Raw genomic sequence first — 21,555 nt, 5'->3', positions numbered from 1 at the left:
TAACTAGTACTGCCAACATACTCTGGAGCCTTCACCTCGGGCTATTTTCTTTACAGCGCATGGACTTGGATCGCAGGCGAGAAGAAGCCCGCAATCCAAAGAGAAAGCCACGTCTAATGGAAGAGGATGAATTGCCCTCTTGGATCATTAAAGATGATGCTGAAGTAGAAAGGCTAACCTGCGAGGAAGAGGAAGAAAAGATGTTTGGGCGAGGTTCTCGTCACCGTAAGGAAGTGGACTATAGTGACTCGCTGACTGAGAAGCAGTGGCTCAAGGTATACATGGTACAGCATCGTTCTCCAATGATTTTCTAAATTTTTATTTCTACTTGTGTCTGTGTTGTCTGTCTGTGTGTTGGAAAGTTGAGAAAAATACCCAGTCTCAGAAGTTTTGATGGTCAGCTAAGATTGTGCTAGCAAACACCGAGTTTGGCAACAATACTTTTTCGACATGATTATCATAAATACTATGATGTTATTAAATTGATAACCTAAATGTTGGCATTTATAAAGTCTAGGAGCTTTCTTGAAATACACATCAACTTCACCATGCAAAACTTCTGTTGGGTATTAGGAACTCAGCTGTGTGGAAACCATGTTGCCAAATTTAAATTCAATTGATCTCCTTGACAAACATTTCAGATGCAGAAGGCCTGCTTGCTATGCAGCTGAGTGTATGCTCTTCTTGCCTGCCTGGCCCAGCATATATTTCATCCTACTTGTTGCTAGGCAGTGATCCAGAGACTGGGGGGCTCTCCTTTGGCCTGCAAGAGGCAGACTTTGGGACAGCACGGGGAGGGAATAAGAAGCTGGTCCTGAGCTGCAGTAGCCATCCCGAAGCACCGTTCCTCCTCAGAGCTTGGGCAAGAGAAAGAAAGTGCAGGTTTGGTTAACTTTGCTCTGCTGCCAATCAAGCTAAGCTGGGTTTTTTCTTTGTGGAACACCCCAGGTGCTGAGTTAGGCTCTTATGAGTTGAAGGATTCAAGCCCAAGAATTAATCAGCAAAGGAGGAAGAGTTGTTCTGCTTTGCTCAGCCTTCCCAAAGGGTGAGAAATTCCATGTGCAAGTTTGGAGCCAGAGAATCTTGCTATGAAATTCAGTTATGAGTTCCTCCTTCCAACCTGCTCTCTTAAGGGCATGATGGCAAAGTCAGGTTCTCCAGCTGAATAGCGAGTCCTCCGCCCACAGGTTATGCTGTCCTGTTTGTCCAAGGCAGGGACATGTGACTAACATGGTGAACTGCAGTTTCAAGGCATTTCTTACAGCTTCGTAGAGTGAACCAAAACAAGGTGTCTTGTCCAGACTAAACACTAGACCAGGATCTGTCTACTGCACTCAGAGTCTCGGTTGTTCGTGTTGCCTAAAATACTTGAAGCTTTGACATTTCTTACCATAGACTTCTGCTTGCTACCTGAGGGGAACACCCAGCCCTATGGACCAAGTGCACAGAAAATGAGCCTGGCCTTAAGAAGATCCACAGAGCACATGACTGAAGTCATTAAGGTGGTCTCTGCCACCACTTATCCTGTTAGAGGCATTCTAGCCTGCCTTAAGGCCCTGAAGGAGGAGTTGTCAGAAGCTGCAACTTCTCTTGCAAATATTCTTGTACCTCATACATGCTATTGTTCCATGTATTTTTTAGTGGCTCAAGATGCTGTCGCATCTTCTATCTGGTCTCCGCAGACCTTGACATGTGTCTGCATCTTTGTGCTGTTTCACCTGTCCCTTTGGAGAGGATGCTATAAAAAGCCTTGCCATTGGGAAGTTTGGTGCTGGTCAGCAGGTGCTTTTGAGCTACATAGACCAGTGTATGTAACACAGAACTAAACAGCTCCTTCTGGTAACTGCCAGTAGTGTGAAAGTGAGGCTGCCCATTATGCAAGTTGGTTGCACGTTCTCATGGGCACCCGTCTGTCTTCCCTGGAACAAATTCTTTGGGAGAGGGACTGAAACGTTGAGGTGGCATGCATGCCGTGCATGTGTCAGAGTCAGTCCATTTCAAGATCACCAGTGGACCACAACCTGAGAAAGGCATCTGCTGGAGACACTGGGGAGAAGCTGATGTTCCACAGTGTCTCTAGATGCAGCATATTAATTCCCAAGGGCAGGAGGCCGAAACTCAAATTGAGAAAATGCCATTCCAGCTCCTCTGATGGTAATGGCAGTGCCATTAGAGGAGATCTGCTTAAAAGACTGTGCCTCACTGCAGGGTATTTTCACAGACCACATCACAGCAAACTAGATTTCAGAGAAGTTTATTTTGCGGAAGAGTCATTGGCATGATGACTATTGGTTTTTCCAGCAGTTTCAGAGGAAACGCAGGCATCATGCATCAGGATTCATGCAGGCAACACTTCTCCTTCAACCCAGAGATTGTTCAGGTGCTTTCTAGCTTGAGACCAGCATGGGCCTTTTGTCACCAAGTAAAGTATCCCTTACTGGGTTTGAAGTGCATTTGAAACTTTGCTGAGAACATGATCAGCACCTTGATGCTTTGGATTTGGGCTTTACTTTGTTGGACTTTACTCTGTTCCAAGTCATCGTACACCTTGGTGGGGCAAGCATAAGGCCACCCTGTTTCATCCCCACCCCATTCCGGGGCCGAAAATGGCACATGTGTCTGTGGTCGTGCATGCCTTGAACACGTGCAAAATGGGAGTTGCCTGTATTTCATATTGGGAGCTCCAGCATTTAAACCTTCGCAGGTGGAAAAAGCTGTGCATGGCCCTTTTACAATATACACAGCAAACAGAGTTTGAAGGGCTGTGTGCTGTAAAATATCTGCTGTCGAAGCTAAAAGTTGAAACGTGTCCTGCAGTTTTCTGTGAATCAACTAGACGTCTAATAGTCAAACTTGGGTTCTTCAGTCTGCAAAACCTTTGCTTCAGCAATTCTTACAGGGTCAAGCTGCTTTTTACAACCAAACATGGAGCACTTTGCTGTGGATATTGCTGCTTTTAAAGAAAAAGATATCACTTTAAACTTGTCTATATGATAGATCAGTATTTGGTGCGCATTGAAGCAAAAATCTTGCCTGTAACTGGTTTGTGTTCTGCTTGTTGCGCATTTTGATAAGATCTATCCGTATGAAGAGACACATTTCTAAGCCTGTCTTTCTACCAAGGTGTATCCAAACCTTGTTTATAAATGTAGTAATTAAAAAAACTGTGCATGAACCTCAGGGTTCTGGTGCTCTCGCCTACCTCCAGTGAGCAGACCACTGCCCAGCAACAAATAAAACAGAAAATGTTGTCTTAGCTTAAATTTTCTGCCTGATTGTTTATTGGGCAGCAATCCATAACCTGCATGTTTCAGTGGTAGTCTGTTGGTTGTATAGTGTGCTTGTTGTTTGAGTTGTAGTGTGTGAGGTCTTAGGCTAGGAGTGGATGGTTGTACAGAGGAAGAGGTGGGTGCTCTCCAAGTCCTTCCCAGAGACTTTTTACTTCAGCATCTGCTCCTTATTGGCTGGTCAGAGAGTGTGCCCTGTCTCTGGACTGCTACCTATCAAACAAGTAGAAACAAAAAAAAGGTAAGACCACTTTTTCTGTGTTACACCATGTTTGAAGGTGTAAAGGAGGAAAATATCGTTTTATTTTATTTTTGCTTCTGGCCTAAGTACTTCAAAAGTTAAATGCTTCATCAAAAGATAATGAAGATCGTATGTTGCCAATAAGTCAGTCGCTAAATATCAGAGTGACCTGCCAAGCAAGGTTATTTATATGTTCTGCTCCTTTATTGCAGATCACCTTAGTTTTCTTTCCCTGACAGATTCATTGAATTCATTTTTATATTTTAAAAATTGCAGAAGCCTCTTTTTACAAAGCAGATATTATTCCTAGCTGGGCAGTCTTTGTGGGCATGCTTTTCTCCTGCTTCCTTACCCACTAACTGGATTCTCCAGGGCAGCATCTTCCTGCCTTCTGATAGGAAAGGCAGCATGTTTGGGATCTCTCTGTAGCCCCTCTTTTCAAGCCTGGCTTGAGCTATGCCCACTAGCAAGTAGCTGAGGCTTAACCGCCAGGAATCACACTGGTCCCTATAGGTAGCCCAGCCTTCAGCTGTAATGCTTTGCAGCCTCAAAGGTTACTTTCATAGTGAAGTTGAAGGTCACATCTTTTTACCGCGCATAATGAGGGAAACAGGAGACTGATCTCATCTTGGCAGTTCCCTGGCACTTGAAGGAATTGTGCCAGTATCTGGAGACAACGTGCTTAGGTGGAGCATTTCTTGTAATTGCCTTTTTTGAACATCCCACCCTATCCAAAAGAGCAAGCAGAAGCAAGAATACCTTCTTGCGGAATGAAGGTAACCCCACAGCCGGACAGTGGATCATTGACCAGAGGATCTGGAAAGGGATTAACAATGCTTTATTTCCTAGGAAAGATTTAAAAACCTGCTATAGCTTAGGGCAGTGCGTGGCAAACCCATTAGCTATACCAGTGAGAGGGAAATTGCTCATACACGCCTTCAAGCATAAGGCAAGCTGGTTGTTTTTTTTTATGTTTTACATGGGACAATGGACTCCATTTCAGTTCTGGATCAAGAATAAGGAATGCCTTTAGCTCCCAGATACTTTTCCATTGGACTCCACATTTAATGTTTCATACTTGTGCCCTTTAAAAGTGAATGGTGCCTTCCACTAGAGCCCAATCAGAATCTTTGGCAGGAATCTAGCAAGGTCTTCAGCCCATTACTATGTGTTTTGTTGTTCTCTCTTGAAGAGGCATAGCAGTGTCTCACAGCTAATGTTCTGGACTTCTCTTCCTGGTAGGTACTAATTGATCACAAAGCAGAGGCCCCAACAAAAACATAGAAACTACGTGTATTCATAGTTCCTTGAGTGATTTTGCCCCACCCTCCTTCCTCTGGAGGTGTCTTGCTCTGAGACAGACAGTAAGACCTACAGACTTTGGAAAAGGATGAATAGAAAGCAGCATTTCTGGGGCCCCTTTTCTTTTGACACCAGTTCTGAGAGAGATGTGTGCACCTGAGCCTTCCATGGTGTTTCATGTGTTGGCCAGTGCTGAGGTACAGCACCTGGTGTGTGACTAAAGAAGACCATTACAAGAAGGCGAGGAATCTCCATAGTTGGGGGAAAGTGAGGTTGAGCGGGGAATTTGAAAGTGGCAGATACAGTGGGTGGTGCCCCCCAGAGGCCCAAGTTTCTATAGAAGGAAGAGTCAGGGCAATTTCTTAGGCTCCAGTCTTTTTCTTTACAGTCATTGAAGAGCCGTCTGCCTCCATCACACTTGTTCTCTCTCTGTTCACCAAATTGACCACAGTCAATAAGACACATGCAGACTCCAGGTCTCTGTTCCTCAGCAACTGACAATAGCGCCTACAGCACATATTCCACAACTTACTATTCACCATAATTGAAAAGGTGGGTATTTAGTGTGTGGAGAGGCTAGGAACCAAAATGGGTTGCGGCCAGGGTGTCGGTGCCATTTAAACGAATTGCAACTAGAACCTTGTTGGCAGGCCATTCTCCTCTTAAAAGTCCTGTTCCAGTTTGCAGGTGTTTATGGATAGTGCCTGAGTTGCAACCTTGAGGTTGATTTGCTTTGGACGAGAGCCTCCAGCCATGTATGACTAAAGAAAAAGGAAAGATGGGCCATTTTTTTACTTCTGAGTTTTCCTACTTCTGTTATACATGGCCTGCAGTTTGCCGGCCTCTATTCCTCTCCTGTGCAATCTGAAGCGTCAATGTGTATTGTTAACTGGTGGTTAGTAGCCGCGGGTCTCTTTGCAGCTTTGGAAGAATTTGCAACTGAGCTGGCAGGAAGGGGCATCCCCGCACCCTCCTCTGCATTGTCACGACAGATTCCTCTGCAGAGTCCCAGCCTGCCGGCCCTGTTTAACATGAGAAGAAAAGCTCATAGGTAAGAGAACCATCTTTCCTTTCCCACCGCTACAGAGTTGCAGCCTTCCATTATCCTTTACTGGTTAAACCCGGGAAATAAGTGTCTTTTGGGAAGCGGCCCATGCAGACATCCCATTCCTCACTGTGCTAGATTGCTTGGATGTTTGTGTGAATGTCTGTCTGTGTTTGATCATTTCACGGTGTGGTGTCTTCATGCCTGCTGTTCATTTTACCCGGCTGACTGAGCTGTTCCCTGTCCGCAGGCCATAGAGGAGGGAACGCTGGAGGAGATAGAAGAGGAGGTGCGCCAGAAGAAATCTTCCCGCAAGCGCAAGAGGGATGTGGATGTCAGCTCATCCACGCCAACCACCAGCACTCGCAGCCGGGATAAAGACGATGACAGCAAGAAGCAGAAGAAGCGTGGGAGGCCCCCGGCTGAGAAGCTTTCGCCAAATCCACCCAACCTCACCAAGAAAATGAAGAAGATAGTTGACGCTGTGATTAAATATAAGGACAGGTAACAGAAGAGGAGTTAAAAGGACACTGTGAATTAGGCACATGTGATTTACATAATTTGCATTTTATTTTCACCATCGTGGAGAATCCAGACTGCAGTTGGTGGGTAGATATGTCCTTCTTCTGGATGATGGCAGTGGGTTGATTCAAATATTGAAAGACACAAATGTGGGTTAATTTCTAGCCATGCATATGCATCAGAATTAAAATCAGGAACTAACAAATCATCTCAATATTACCTCTTTATCAGTTGCCATCATTTCTCTCCATTTCCGATGTTTGTGGTTGAGTGCCGCTGTTTTTGTATCCAAAATGGCACCATCCACAAACGAAAGGGAAGATACCAGCATGCTCAGAACTGCAGAAGTACAGAGAACCTTTCGGGAGTTAAAAAGGCCAAGCAGACAAAAAACGAAAAAAACCCACCAGTGATGATTGTGTGTGCTGAAGTGGGCAGAGAATGCTGATTGCTTGGGGACAGGGAATGCAATGGAATATCCTGGAAGAAGGCCTGGCTGGTTGTCTGGAACAATGATCATGAGCATTACAAACGGCAACATTTTGTCATTTGTTCCACTTGTCTACCTTGATCCTCTTAAATACACTTGAGTTGGCTAGATCAATTACTGAGTGATTTGAAGGCTGCTGGTGATCCAGGGGGCCAGGCAATGAGCTATCCTTGCATCAGATTATTTTTGCTTAAGTGGAGAGGGAAATATTAAGCCTCCAACCTTGGCTCATATTCATCATGCAACAGGATGCTCATTTCCTTCTTGTCACTTGAGATCCATCCTGACAACTTTTATTCAGGACCTCAAGCCTGAACCACCCACACTGATTTTTCCGTATTTGGAAAGGCTAAACAGAGTTGGTACTTATCCACTGGTTGCTGGTGTTCACATTCCTAAGTCAACAAAGTGATTAACTTGTGAGGGTGTGACATATTGTGCAAGCCATTGATGGGTTGCTTTATTAAATACGGAACACTTCACTATTGGTAAGAAAAGTCGTCTTTGTATTTTGCTATTGGTACTTCATGGCTATTGAAGACCCATGGAGACTATGAGCAGGACTATTCAGAGGGAAGCAGACCTCTTTTTAATCATTTTCCTTTATCTTGTCTTGTAGCAGCAGTGGACGCCAGCTTAGTGAAGTCTTCATCCAACTTCCTTCTCGCAAGGAGCTTCCAGAGTACTATGAACTCATCCGCAAACCAGTGGACTTCAAGAAAATAAAGGTAATTATTCTTGCCTCATTGTAGCAGCACAACAGTCACCTTTATGTTCTCATATTTCCAAAATTCTAATACTACCAACAATGTAAGGTAGTTGGAAAATGTTCCTGCTGGCCATCATGATTAGGGCATGAGATCCATCATTTTATGTCAGCAGTACAATTTATTGCTCACACAAGATGATAGTGGACTCCAGGAAAGAAGCTCACCTTCCCATCAGATGAAATAAACTATCTGACTTTTAGAACACATCTGAAGGCAGCCCTGTTTAGGGAAGTTTTGAATGTTTGATCGTGTTTTTAGTATTCTGTTGGGAGCAGCCCAGGGTGGCTGGGGAAACCCATCCAGATGGGGAGGGTATAAGTAAGTAAGTAAGTAAGTAAGTAAGTAAGTAAGTAAGTAAGTAAGTAAGTAAGTAAATAAGATTATGGCAAACAGCACCTGATCCCATCACTGCAGGGCTATTCTAGGGATTTTTCATGGCCTGTTAAAGCTGAGTTTCCATGCTGTAGTTGCCAACTATGGAAAAGCAATGCCATCTCTAATTGATCACAGGAATAGCTCATTTTTTCTCCCTGGGTTTTGAAAGTCCAGTTTACAAAGTGTTGAAGTGCTGTACAGTGGCCGCTCGGTTGCGAACATGATCCGTGCAGGAGGCATATTCGCAACCCGCAGCGTTCGCAACCCGCAGTGCCGCATCTGCGCACGGGGGGGGGGGTCATGATTCAGCACTTCTGCGCATGCGCAAAGCGTGATTTAGTCTTCTGCGTATGCGCCAAAACCCAGAAGTAACCCGTTCAAGTACTTCGGGGTTCGGCGCACAACCCGAAGCATCTGTAACCCGAGGTATGACTGTAGTTAATACCATTCACCACAACAAAGGCAAATGAACAGGAATAGGCCAGTGCAATACAGTTGTGCCAGATATGTAGCAACATCCACAGTGGGGAGACCCAGGGTTTTTCTGCATTATTTGTAGGAACACTTTCTGGTAGGCTTGTAAGAACAGTGCATACAGCTCTTGCAGTTCCAGCAGAAGTGCAGTGATAAATTTTTGCTCTACATCTTGTGTTGATCTGTTCGGTTGGATGCTGCGTGGACCTTATTTTAACATATTAGTTTATTTCATTGTATTTTATTTCATTGCAACTTCAATAATGTTACCTGAAGTGTGATCCAGCTATGCTGGTGTATTAAATTTATCTCCTGTTTAGCAACATATATAGTTTTATGACTGTAATTTTATTATTGATTTTATGCTGTACACCACCACAATATTTTCTTAATGCTGCCAGTATGGAAAGTTTTGAAAATAAATAATAATAATAAGTGGGGTATAAATATATCACTAAATTCACTTATAGTTTTAGATATCCTGTATTTATAGATGAGGCCAGTGCTGGTTTGCCAGTAAATGCACCTATTTTGGCTCAGAAGCATATTATTTGATAGTTGCTAATGTGTAAGTGGCTGGTTGGTTTTGCTGGGACTTGTGTTGTGTACATGAGCATTTTAAGGGGCTTTCCACTTAGCTTTCTGGAATAGATGATATCTGTTTCAAATTGGGTTCAGCGTAAATGATGGAAGGAATACTTTGGAATGTCTCTCACTCTATCATGAACACAACTATCATGAACTCTTGTTAGGTTACCTTATCAGACATATAAACAATAAAGGACTGCCTCCAGATAACTAAGCATGAAAAGCATTTGTGAATTTAAGCTGTTAACTGTGCCACCCAATTGTGTACATCTACTGTTGTCTCCCTCCTTTAAGCTGTTATTGTGCCACAAATAACCAGCATGGGAAAATATGGGTTGAGCAGGCTAGTAGGAATGTTTGTGGGCTAGTAACCTTTACAGACTTCACTGAAGGACTGGCTCTTTCTAGGGTGGAATATAAAAAATGCTGTGAAAATGCTTTTTTAAAAGAACGTTTAAAAAAATACATTGAATTTTTGCATAGCTCACTGTCGCCATCTAGTGTCACGTTTGTATATTGCACTTTACAACATATTTAAAACGTTTTATTTGCAGCTGAATCCTAGGAAGAGCAATTGAGCCCTAAGCTGAGTAGGATGTGTTTAGTTTCTTTCTGCTTTGCCACCCCTTTTTATCTTAATTGGCTGTACATGGTTTAATGCGGCGGGCAGTTGTTTTTACTCTCATAACGTTCATTCTTTTCCCTTGTTTAACTGCTGCGAGGCGGAGCTGTATGTTCACGCGGACAGATAGAAAGCACAGTATCTAAGGAGACAAAGTAGAACCTATTTAAATACTGATGACTACTGAGCAAACATGACCTGGAACCTGTCCCTTTTGTTCCCTTTCCTTTTCAGGAGCGCATCCGGAACCACAAGTACCGCAGCTTGAACGATCTGGAGAAGGATGTCATGCTCCTGTGTCAGAACGCACAGACTTTCAACCTTGAAGGCTCTCTGGTAAGGCAGTTGCGGCTGTCATATGAATGTCCCTGTCCATGCAAAGGAAGGTTCACTGCATTTCTCTCCCTTGAGTCCTCGTCTTGGAACTGGAATTGTCAAAACCCGATTGCCGGCTGCTTACCCTTAGAACAAGTAGCTGCTGTTGTGTCATCCCAGTTATCACAGGGGTTATGATTCTTTTACGGAACCATGGTGTGTTGGCTGTGTATGAAGCAAGTTCTGAGGTTGCATAGAATTGTTATTTGCTGCATCATGAGGTTTTCTGAGACTTCAGTGGTGTGTATAATATGGAGTGCCTTGAACACTCAGAAGCACTTTCAGCATGAGCCCTGAAAAGATTTCTCTTCGAGCAAAAGCATTGTGACAGTGTAGCATGATAGTAAACATGTGAACTAGTTTTGTGGAGCTAGGATTTTACCCTAAAATGTGATTTGCATGTTCCTTGCAGATTTATGAAGACTCGATTGTGTTGCAGTCTGTCTTCACCAGTGTGAGGCAGAAAATTGAGAAAGAGGAAGACAGTGAAGGCGAAGAGAGCGAAGAAGAGGAAGAAGGAGAAGAGGAAGGATCTGAATCTGAATGTGTGTACTTGCTTGCTTAGGTTTCTTTTGTAAAAAGTATGTTTATGCATTTTAGTAAGAGGACTGTTGGAAGTTTGTTATGCTGACTAAAAGAAAATACCTGAAAGGAGGAACCAGAAAGTCAGCAAAACTGGTATTGGATTGAGTCACGGTCTCATGGTCTATGTACACTCAGAGCATCATATAGGGGAAACCTTTGTGCTGCTACTGTTTTCTCTATCCTTGGAAACTTCTTGATTTTCCTTGAGGGGAAAAAACCATATGGGTTTTTAGTGTGCAGATGCAGAGCCTTACAGTCATTGCTCAGAACCAGGTGGAGGTGAAACTATTGCTGCTTGATTAAAAAGGCAATGAAGTACAGGTGGCATAAAGGGAATCAGGCTATATAATGATGAAGCCTCGTCATGGATGCTATTACATTTCCATTCCTGTGTTCTTTGCTCACGATGAGATGGGGAGTGAGAGAGAGCGTGAAGGCTGATCCTATCCTGTTGTGGCCTTGCCAATCTTACATTTTTCTCTTTCCCCTCAGCTCGTTCTGTCAAAGTGAAGATTAAACTGGGCAGAAAGGAGAAAGCACAAGACCGGATGAAAGGACGCAGGCGCACCAGCCGTGGGTCACGGGCCAAACCTGTAGTTAGTGATGATGATAGCGAGGAAGAGCAAGAAGAGGTAACTGCAGGATGTCATTCCCCTCACACTGTTGCCAGTGGTTCTCAAAGGAGTCTTCAAGGACAAATTTGTGCAATTCCAGTGAAGGGAAAGGGGCAAAGAAAGGAAGTAAAGACAAGTCCCTTTACAGTTGAGGCAAGCACAGAAGTGGGTCCCACTGCTCATGATCCATCCTCTTGGGTTTGGAGTAGTGGACAAAATGCTGAGTCAGAGCCAGGGGCCGCTACTTGTCCATGAAATTTCCTGGGTGACTTTAGGCCAGTATCTATCTAATCCAGTCTAATCTATCTCTGGCTGCTGTGAAGATAAAGGGGGAGGGCACCCTGCATAAAAAATTCCTTAAAAAGAGTGACAAATATTATTTTTCTTTCTTCTTCAGGATCGCTCAGGAAGTGGCACCGAAGATGATTAAGAGACATTCCATGGTGCAGACCTCAAAGCATCCGTCTTTCCAAAGCAGAGATGCTGTATTCCCTTAGCTGCAACGGGTAGCAAGAAACGTAGTGTCGGATGTGGGCAAACTGTATAAAACTCTTCCATATTTATACTGCAGTGAAGATGTAGGACTTGTTTGTGTCTTGCCTTGTCCTTACATCAGTAGCATTTGTAACAGCATTAACTGTTTTAAAAAGAATTATGAATTGGGGAACACTTGATATATATATATTTTTCTTTTTATGGCAGTACTATTTTCAGTTGCAGTATTGAATCACTGTAGTTTTAACCTGTGGGTGCATGTGCGTAGCAGTCCACTTCCTAGTACTGTATTTTATGAAAACAGGTTGAACGGCCAGCTGCCCACCAGGTGAGGAGAGGGTGGCAGTGGCAACTGTGTGTCACTGGATTTCAAAACAGTAATAAATTAAGCAAAAGGTACACCCCTTTGTGTGTGTGATGCTTTCATCTTGCTTTGTCAGCTAAATAAATTCCTCTAACTGCGGCTGTTTTTAAATAGCTCCTTATCTTGACTGATCTCACAGCATCAGGGGTGTCTGTTTGAGACCATTAACCAGCATTCTGTCTCAATTTACAAGCCTTTCTTAAAATCACACCCATTTCCTTGCCTCTCTTGTGATACCAGTTTTGTGTCATTTTTTCCTACCCCCCCCCCAATCCATTTTCCTTGAACAAACAACCAGCTGTTGGAATCAAGTATTTATACAAAGCACAGACATACAAAAAGTACATTGCTGCAGCAAATTAACTTCTATGGTCCAGTTATTTTCTCCGTGCAGCCCCCAGAACTGTGGCAGGTGCTGTTATGTTGAGGACACTGAAGGAGAGGGAAGTCCAAAGCAAAGCCTATCTCGTTCCCAAGTTTGGCAAGGGGTCATTTTCAGAATCGGGTGGGAGGTGGGAAACTGGGGGAGCCAAGAAGTGGCAGAGACCATTTCACAGGAGCAAGGATGGTTGACAGCACCAGAATATACGAGGACCCAAAACTTGGGAGGGGCAAACGGGATCATGGGAACAATATGAGGTTGGTGGTGCTTAGCCCTTGGGAGTCACCCATGGCACTCTAATCCAGTTTGGTGAGCCAGGTTTGCCTAGTATGGCTGAGGCTTCTCAGGTGATCACAGTCCGTGCAACTGGCTGTTGCCCAGCACCGTCACAATCGGTGTACTTCTGTACCAAAGAGCGGAAGGCCTTCCAGACGGCTGCATCGCGACAGCAGATGGTGCCACCCCCACGGTATTCCTCCGCACGATTGCGGTTCATGTCCCCAACGCAGGCCCAGCCAGGATCACTCTCTGTGCTCACACACCACTTGGAATGGTCCACCATGGAAGCAAAGGAAATGGCTGCATGCTGGAAGGATATTTCCTCCATATTGTAGACTCGGAAGTGCCTGGAACAATTGGAAGGCAGGATCCCTCTGGACCTGAGCCAGAACTGGACGTAGAGGTTACTGGCGAGAGCTTGGGCCAGCCAGCCTGAGTAGAGATCTGGGTTGAGGAAAAGTTCTTATGAGAAGAGCCTTGACATGACTGTGAGGACATATTGCCAACCCCCTTCTTTTTAACGTGTTGCTCAACATCTCCCATCACTTCCCTTTTCAGTCGGTCCCATCTCATCACCTACCATCGTCAAAGGAGCGAAACTTTGCAAAGCTGATAAATTCCTTGCCCCCCACAGATCTGAGGGCCACACTGGAGTTCCAAGGCTGCTCCTCAATGTGTTGCCCCTCTGAAGCATTCAACAAGGCAGGCAGGTCCTGGGCAAAGGTTCCTTCCACGTGATGATCATAGACAAGAGGCTCAGTGTAGAGCAGCTGATTCCCTGCAGCAGAGAGAGACAAAATCTGGCGCATCAGAGCCACTGGCTTGTAAAGGAGCTGTCCCCCAGCTGACAAACCTCCTAATAAAGACACTCAAGATTTACATGGGTGGCATCAGATATGCCAGCTACAGGCTCCGTTGACTATCCCAGCCAATAGATCTACCTGGGCTATGTTTCATGCTTAAGGGCAAACTCCTGTGTATGTAAACCTTACATACCAAAGGAACATAGGACAGGGAGGGGGATGAGGGATAGCTTGCCCCATCTTTCCTTGAAAATGACTGGCATGGCATATACACTTGCATCTTGCATCACAGCCTTGTCAGGGGCAGGAGAAACAGTGTCTTGTTGACCGATTTCCCTAACAATGCAGCTGGGGATCTATCCGGCAAAGTTAGCTGAGAACAGATAGCCTTCCACGCCCAACTGCAGCAATTCTGTTCCTTGCTCTGGTTCCACTCGATCACAGATGACAGAAGAGGGCCCCTGGCCCCTAAGGAAGGAGTGTTCATGTGCAGGTGCAGAGCAGCCAGAGTGGAACTGGATCCTTTTCTCCTAACTTTCCCTGTCCTGTGGCATATTTTCACGAAGCTTGGGATAGTCTCAAATAGTACAGTTCTTAGGGGGCAGGGGCCAATTTCTGCCTTAGGCTACGCTGTAAAGTACCACGTGTCCCTATGGTGCTGTATACAGGTTCATACAAAACACATGTCAATGAAATAAGATTCCCCTGTAAATTCTATCATAGGGAAGCCCTAGCCCTTCCCTACCAGAAGCCTGGAAAGAATCCCAAAGTTCTGACTCCCAGTATCAGTGTTCCGTCTGTATCAATATCCTACACCTACCAATCTCTTTGAATTGACCATAGGGAAGTGTGATGCACAGGAAGGTCTGCCCAAAGGATAGGCCACTCTGAGGCCAGTCGTACTGCTCATCTGCACTGGGCGGGAAATGAGGAGTGCTGTGAAGCAGCCAGAATCCCTGTGTTTTGTCCAGCAGGATGACTCCTAGCGCGGGAAACAAAAACAAAAGTGGGGGTTGAAACTTAACCCAGGTGTGCTGAAGTTCCAAGAGTGTTGTGCCAGGTGCCCAGGTGGCTGGTCTGGCCAAGTCATGATCTACAGCCACCACACAAGTTGACGATAAGGCACAACCAGTAGCTGAAGTTCTCAACCATCTTCAACTTAAAGACAGATTTGCTGCGCTCCTTGGCATGCATTTGGAGAAGCGGGGGTCTACCTTTCGTATGGCCATTGAGGTTGGAGAAAAGCTCATCTGGAGGCTCATAACTGAGACCGGAGACAAGTTCCTTTGGAGGCTCATCGTTGTATAGCACATAGGCTGTTTTCTCCTCCTGGGTGAGAAATGAAAGATAGGGTGGTTAGAGAACTGGTCTATTCTCCAAGCTTTCCCCTTCACTCAAGTTTACTGAAGCAGCCAATACTTTAGCCCCTCCTCTAGGCCGGGCACTCAAGAACCAGCCAAACTGCACAAGGAGTCCAGATAGTTGCACTACTGGCAAATGTAAAGGGGTCTTTCCCAAAATATAGGATCCTCACGCCTTCTTCCCAAAGCCCAGCACCTCCATTACGTGACAGCATGAGGGGAGGCAGCAGGGGGGGCTGGAGGCGGCTTCCAGAGTTGGCAAGGGCTGCTAAAAAAGGCCTTGAGGGCTGCATGTGGCCCTTGGGCCCTGCATTGGACCACCCTGCTGTAAAGGATCCTTAGGTGGACCTTGGAGATCATGCAGCACTTATTGCAGGAGCCACAAAATAAATCTGAGCTTGAGGAGGGCCATCGCTCAGTAGCAGAGCATCTTGTTTTGCATGCAAAAGGTTCCAGTTTCAATCTCTGGCATTTCCAGGTAGTATGAGGAAAGGCTCCTGCCTGAAACTACAGAGACCAACAGCTAGTCTTTGCAGACAGCACTGAGCTAGATGGACTAACAGCCTCACTAGGTATAAGTCAGCTTCCTTTTTAAATTAAGAAAGCCATTTTTAAAGCCTGGGCTCTAATCTAGCCAACAGAGACTGTCTGCCAGTGGACAGTGAACCAGTCTGCCCGGAGCAAAGTGTTTTGCTCTGGGCTAGAATTGAGCCTTCGCAACCAAGGTCACCCTTCCTATCACTCCTACTCATTTGGGATACTGCAAAAGCAGCCACACACCTCCTTTTCTCAGACTCACCTGTCTCCGGGCTGCCTCTTTGTACAGCTGATGTACAGTCCGTCCCACGGCTCCTTCGGTACTGTTCATCAGGCTTTTGCCTTGTACCCAGCCCTGGGTCTGGCCGTCTAGATACATGTACCGCATGCCCTCTGCTGGGGGGCTGTGATGGGGTTTGGGCAGCTTGTAGGCAATAAACCTGAAACCCAAGCCCATTAGAAATCACAAATCTTGCCACACAGCGGACAGAAGTCTGCCCTTTACACTCAGGCAACATGGTTACTAGGTAAAGGTAAAGGTAAAGGGACCCCTGACCATTAGGTCCAGTCGTGACCGACTCTGGGGTTGCGCGCTCATCTTGCATTATTGGCCGAGGGAGCCGGCGTATAGCTTCCAGGTCATGTGGCCAGCATGACAAAGCCGCTTCTGGCAAACCAGAGCAGCACATGGAAACGCCGTTTACCTTCCCGCTGTGGCGGTTCTATTTATCTACTTGCATTTTGATGTGCTTTCGAACTGCTAGGTTGGCAGGAGCTGGGACCAAGCAACGGGCGCTCACCCCGTCACAGGCATTCGAACCGCCGACCTTCTGATCAGCTCAGTGGTTTAGCCCACAGCGCCACCTGGGTCCCCATGGTTACTAGGTAGACATTCCTAATTTACAATCCCCTTTTCTAATATCCCACCCAAATTTGTTAGGAGTGTAAAATCCTTTATTTATTTATTTATTTATTTCGTTGGTTAAAGTGCCCTGAAAACCTTGCAGAAGGGTAGTAACTTTGCAGAAGCGTAGTACGTAAACCTCATAAAATAAAACAGAGTAATAAAAGCAATTAGGTCCGATGGACACACACCAATCCACAGGCTGCCCAGAGTCGTCATAGCAGGAAATGCTCCCTGAGACGGCACTGTGGAGGACGGGCACAGACAGCAGCAGCAGGATGGGCAGCATGAGGCCTTTGTCTGAAGTCCCTGCAAGGAAAACAGCAACAGCAATGAGTGATGGTCAAGAAGTAGCCTTGAAAAGGATACAGTACCTTGTATCCTTGGTTACTGCAGCTTCCTTTCTGAATTTTCAGCTTCCATTACAACAAAGCATCTTCAGCGCTTTTACTGATACGCAGGTAGATATATTTTTTTATCCAATTGCTCTCAAAAGGATACCGTAACAAGGAGAACAGACTCCTTAGTTAGTCCCTTACTGACCAAGCTGCATCCCCTTCCCAACAGGACTTTCTCTTGGCCCTTTTTCTTTCCTGTTTATTTCCATGAGGAATCTCTATCAACAGCAGGCAAGAATGAGCTCAAGTACCAGCTGTTGATCAGTAGCTGCTAACAGGCGTTCCAGCATCATATTGCAAGATCGTGAAGTTTGCCCATGTGAGGAATGCCACCAGCTACTTAGGGGACTAAGAGCTACAAGAGCAACACCCCTCTTAAGACAAGGAGCTAGAAAGCGCAACAACGGATCTGAAACCCATGATGAGTCTCCTTGCACCCAAGATGATTTCAGGATTCAGCCTCTCCCACTTACACACAAAGGCGTACTTTACTCTTTGGTGGGGAAAGCGAACAAATCCTAGGTAGAGATGCTCCCTAAGAGTCAAGACAGCCTGCCAACTGACCATGACAAAACAGCCCCTGGGCACGTGCAGAGCATCCAGCGGCTTTAAGCTCAGAGGAGGAAAGACCTGGGATTGAATGAACTGCTGGTGGAATTTTCTGTTTTACAATTTAGAATGTTCCTTTAAACAACCTTAAAATATCAGTGACTTCCCTTCTTCTCTTTCCATGGTTCATTTTGCATAACATAAATCCCTGCTTATTTTATATAAAGTAAACCATTCAGTATTCCATTATTACATCCATCAAAACTTATTTACACTGTTGGATTTATCTTAATCTGCCAAAGTTTTCAAGTGTACACAATTTCCCCCTATATATTCAATAAACATTTTCCAATCTTCTTTAAACATATGGTCTTCAGGTCAAAGGGGTGATGATACAATGGGCTAAAGGTTTTGGATATAATATTCAGTTAGAATCTTGGGAAAGGTTGTGGAAGGAAGGTGCAGTAGAATCTCGTGTTGCGGACGTAATCCATCCCGGAGGCACGTCAGAAACTTGAAGCATTTGCATCCAGAACATGCGTGGGGCACGATTTAGCGCTTCTGCGCATGTGCAAGCGGCGAAGCCCGGAAGTAACCCGTTCCGATACTTCTGGGTTGCCACAGGACGTAATACGAAAAGACGCAACATGAAGCAGACGCAACACGAGGTATGGCTGTATTAATTTCACTGTGTGCAGTGCACTTAAAAGAAAATGTTATGAAAATGATGTACAGATGGTATTTAACACCAGCTAAATTGGCTAAAATGTACAAGACAAGAACCAATGAATGCTGGAATTGTAAGGGAAGGGAAGTTATCTTCCACCACATGTGGTGGACTTGTAAAGAGGTAAAGGCTTTCTGGGAAATGATATAGAGTGAGTTAAAGAAAATGTTTTAAAATACTTGTTAAAAAAACAGAAGCCTTTTTATGGGGTCTAGTGGGTGAAGAGATACCAAGGGAAGATAAAAGATTGTTTATGTATGCAACAACTGCAGCAAGAATTCTTTTAGCCCAAAAATGGAAACAAGAAGAAGTACCAATGAAAGAGGAGTGGCAGATGAAGATGATGGACTTTGCAGAACCGGCAAAACTGACAGGAAAAATCTGAAACCAGCACGATCAAGTATTCCAAAAGGATTGGAGTAAATTTATATATTTGGAAGATTATTGTAAGCAATTAACATCACTAGCAGGGTTGCCTAAAGACTTTTAATGAGAAATTTTCTATCTTTCTATATTAAATTAAATTTGGAGTCATTCTGTAATGAGTGCAATTAGAATTGGAAAATGTATAAATTGCAATGATATAAAGGTTAATTTTGAAAGCCATGAGGCGGGAGGGAAGAAAGTCAATAGGCTCTAATAGTGGATAATGATGATGAGTATGTATATATTAAATGGAAAATAAATAAATTAATTAAAGTGTGTGTGTGTTTTCTTCAATAATAAGACGAAAGAGGGAGGACAGGGTTGGACTAGATGACTCTGGGGGTCCCTCCCAACTTCTTCCCTCACTGGAGGCATGCTCCCCCTGCCTGACTCCACAGCGTACTCTGCACATGCCCAGGAGCTCCCTCTGTGATTACCTGTTGCCAGTCTCGTGGGCGGCGCCAGAGAGGCGGAGGGAGGGAAGGGACAAGCGCCCCCCAGAAGGAGCTCTTCCTCCTTTCACTTGCCTCCACACACACACATTGCCCACCGAGAGAGACGCTTGGCCCCTTCTGGTTCCCACCCGGCGCCGAAAGGGAAAGAAGCCATTCCCGGCGGCGCTTCCTTCTCTCGCCGCCCCCCGCCCCGCCCGCAGCGGGACCAAGAGGGGCTCGGCGGCCCTCTGGAGGGAAAGGGGGGGGGTCCCTCAAACTGCAAACACGGCCGCGGTCCAAGAGCTAAGCTTACCAAGTTCTCCGGAGGCGCCGCCGCCCTCAACCAAGTGAAGGAGCCGAAGAGACCGACGCGCCGCTGACACAGAACTCGGCAGCTTTCGCTCGCTTCCCCAAAATATAGCCGGCGACCCGGGGGGGGGCTGGGTCACGTGCCCACGCTTGGCCCCTCCCACCCCGCCTCCCAGGTCGCCCCCGCGGCGCTTTTCCCTGGGCGGGGCGGGTGCAGGTTCGGGCGTGCCGACTCCGCTCGCGTCTTGCGCGCAATCAGCGCTTTTATCGGCTGCCGAGGGATTCCCGGCAGAGGGAAAGGGGGCTCTCGGGCGCCCCTAGAGGAAAGGCAGGGAGCGGGTGGAGCCTGGTGGGCGGGCGTTGGGGGCGCTCCTGGCGGAGCCACAGGGGCTGCGGGGAACATTCTTTATTATTATTATTAATTATTAATTATTAATAATAAAGAATAAATAATAAAAATAAATATATAATTAATAATAATAATAATGCTTTTCATTTTTATACATTTCACCAACTTAAGAACTGCTGTCAGATCGTTAGTCGTATGTGTGCATATATATATAAAATTTATGATTTTCAGGTTTATACATTCCAATCATTTTACAAAATAAAAAAATTCCTTCAGTAGCACCTTAAAGACCAGCTAAGTTTTTATTTTGGTATGAGCTTTCGTGAGCTTTCGTGTACCTACCTGTAACTAGAATCATTTTACAGTCATTTTAACATTTCAAAAGTTGACTTCGTTCCCCCTCTTTCTGCAGGTCCTTACATTTATTTTCAATATCTTCTGCATATTCAAATTAACTTAATTTGCTCATTTATTCATCTCCTTTAAATATATACTCTTATGAAACTGCCAGTTATTACAATAATCCTGCCCATGTTCTTATCTGTTTACAATTTATCTGTAAGTATTCAATACACCATTTCCATTCTTCTATAAAAAGTTTGTTGCCTTGATTTCTTTTCCCTCCCATAAGTTTCGCCATTTCTGCATATTCCATAAGTTTTCGTATCCATTCTTCCTTTGCTGGGACTTCTGCTTCTTTCCATTTTGGGGTGAGTAACATTCTTGCCGCTGTAGTAGCATACATGAATAAGTTTCTATACGGTTTAGGTAGTTTTGTCCCTATAATTCCCCAAAGAATTATAATGTTCTTTTGGGAACATTTGGGCCTTGGAGAAGCAACTTGTCGAGGAAAGAGCTCAGCTGCCTGTCAAGGAAACTCGTCAAATCTGACACTTGGCCAAAAAAAAAAAGGCGGTTGGTCCTCCTCACTAATGATAACCAGTGTGAGAAGTTGTTCCATGGTGATGTTCTTCCTCTCTCACACGCTATTATTATTAAAACACATTTATTCAAAAGTTGGAATACAGCTTTATCCACTGCCGTAATATCAGAGAGTGATCACTCCAATCTTCAATCTCTCATCCCTGTCATGGTGGCTCACCAAATATCCTCAGTAGGAACCCACTAGCAATCTGGTTTAATTTTCAATTACAGTGGTACCTCTGGATGCGAACAGAATCCATTCCGGAGCCCCGTACGCAACCAGAGCAGTATGCAACCTGAAGCACCGAATTTGCGCATGCTCCCCGTGCGATTCGGCGCTTCTTCGCATGCGCGTGATGTCATTCGGTGCGTCTGCGCGAATTGCCAAACCCAGCACTTCCGGGTTCGGTGCGTTCGTAACCCGTGATGTATGCAACCCGCAGTGAATGTAACCAGAGGTATGACTGTAATATATCTCATCTACAGACACCTCTGCGCTGATGCTGGCATTAAAATACCCTGTTGATCTGCAATAAAAAGAGAGAAAAGGAGACCAAATTGTGTCAAGCGTATCTTTTGGAGATGCTTTTGATTAGTCACTGATGGTATGTGAGGTGTTTTGCTAGAGCAATGCTCCAGATGTTATGAACTCAAACCTCTGGTGGTATATTAGAGTTTTCCTTCCATCGTTGGGCAATAACTAGTCCAGCTGCTGTGAACAGGAAGGAAATTCTTTAGATTTAAGGGTATAATTTGGAATCAAATCTAGTAAGGCATAACATAAAAGGGGGGGCTAATAGCGGGATGGGAGGGGGGGGCATTTGTTCTAGGGCCTCAAGCTCAAAGGGGACCTCAAATTTAGATACTGCAAATCCCTTGTGGCTGGAGCAGGAGGGATAATTTGTATGCTGTGCTCACCTCCCTGCCAGGTGATTGCTACTGTCAACTCTGACAGCATTGTTTAACAAATAGCTAGTATGTGATGTATCCTAGCCAGATCAGAACTCTGGCATAGGGAAGGGGC

At 45.1% G+C, this 21,555-nt stretch overlaps 2 protein-coding genes across 14 annotated transcripts in view; one reads left to right on the top strand and one right to left on the bottom strand.

Moving 5' to 3' along the window:
- The window catches only part of SMARCA4 (SWI/SNF related, matrix associated, actin dependent regulator of chromatin, subfamily a, member 4), a 63,481-nt gene extending 51,074 nt beyond the window's left edge, over positions 1-12,407 (top strand). For 4 of the 13 annotated variants that reach the window (XM_035140593.2, XM_035140590.2, XM_060269030.1 and 1 more), the window contains 7 exons: positions 57-275; positions 6,126-6,379; positions 7,507-7,615; positions 9,951-10,052; positions 10,504-10,636; positions 11,169-11,308; positions 11,688-12,407. In XM_035140593.2, coding sequence (XP_034996484.1) covers positions 57-275; positions 6,126-6,379; positions 7,507-7,615; positions 9,951-10,052; positions 10,504-10,636; positions 11,169-11,308; positions 11,688-11,720 — 990 coding nt within the window. In that variant the 3' untranslated portion in view covers positions 11,721-12,407. Of the gene's footprint in view, positions 1-56; positions 5,882-6,125; positions 6,380-7,506; positions 7,616-9,950; positions 10,053-10,503; positions 10,637-11,168; positions 11,309-11,687 lie in introns of those variants that run through there. The other 9 variants (XM_035140591.2, XM_035140587.2, XM_060269029.1 and 6 more) reach the window with 4 other exon arrangements.
- A 42-nt stretch (positions 12,408-12,449) lies between these two features.
- On the bottom strand, positions 12,450-19,402 carry DNASE2 (deoxyribonuclease 2, lysosomal). Its single transcript, XM_035140596.2, has 7 exons — positions 19,263-19,402; positions 16,607-16,724; positions 15,774-15,951; positions 14,828-14,942; positions 14,434-14,595; positions 13,391-13,588; positions 12,450-13,254 (listed from the first exon to the last, which is right to left on the bottom strand). The coding sequence occupies exons 2-7, from the start codon at positions 16,702-16,704 to the stop codon at positions 12,875-12,877; spliced, it is 1,131 nt and encodes a 376-aa protein (XP_034996487.1). The 5' UTR covers positions 16,705-16,724; positions 19,263-19,402; the 3' UTR covers positions 12,450-12,874.
- Positions 19,403-21,555: the final 2,153 nt, after the last annotated feature.

This window comes from Zootoca vivipara, chromosome 16, assembly GCF_963506605.1.
Source record: "Zootoca vivipara chromosome 16, rZooViv1.1, whole genome shotgun sequence".
In the NCBI taxonomy this organism is placed as follows: Eukaryota; Metazoa; Chordata; class Lepidosauria; order Squamata; family Lacertidae; genus Zootoca; species Zootoca vivipara.
Note: the sequence above shows the minus strand (reverse complement) of the source record. Positions and strands in the feature narration are given on the sequence as shown.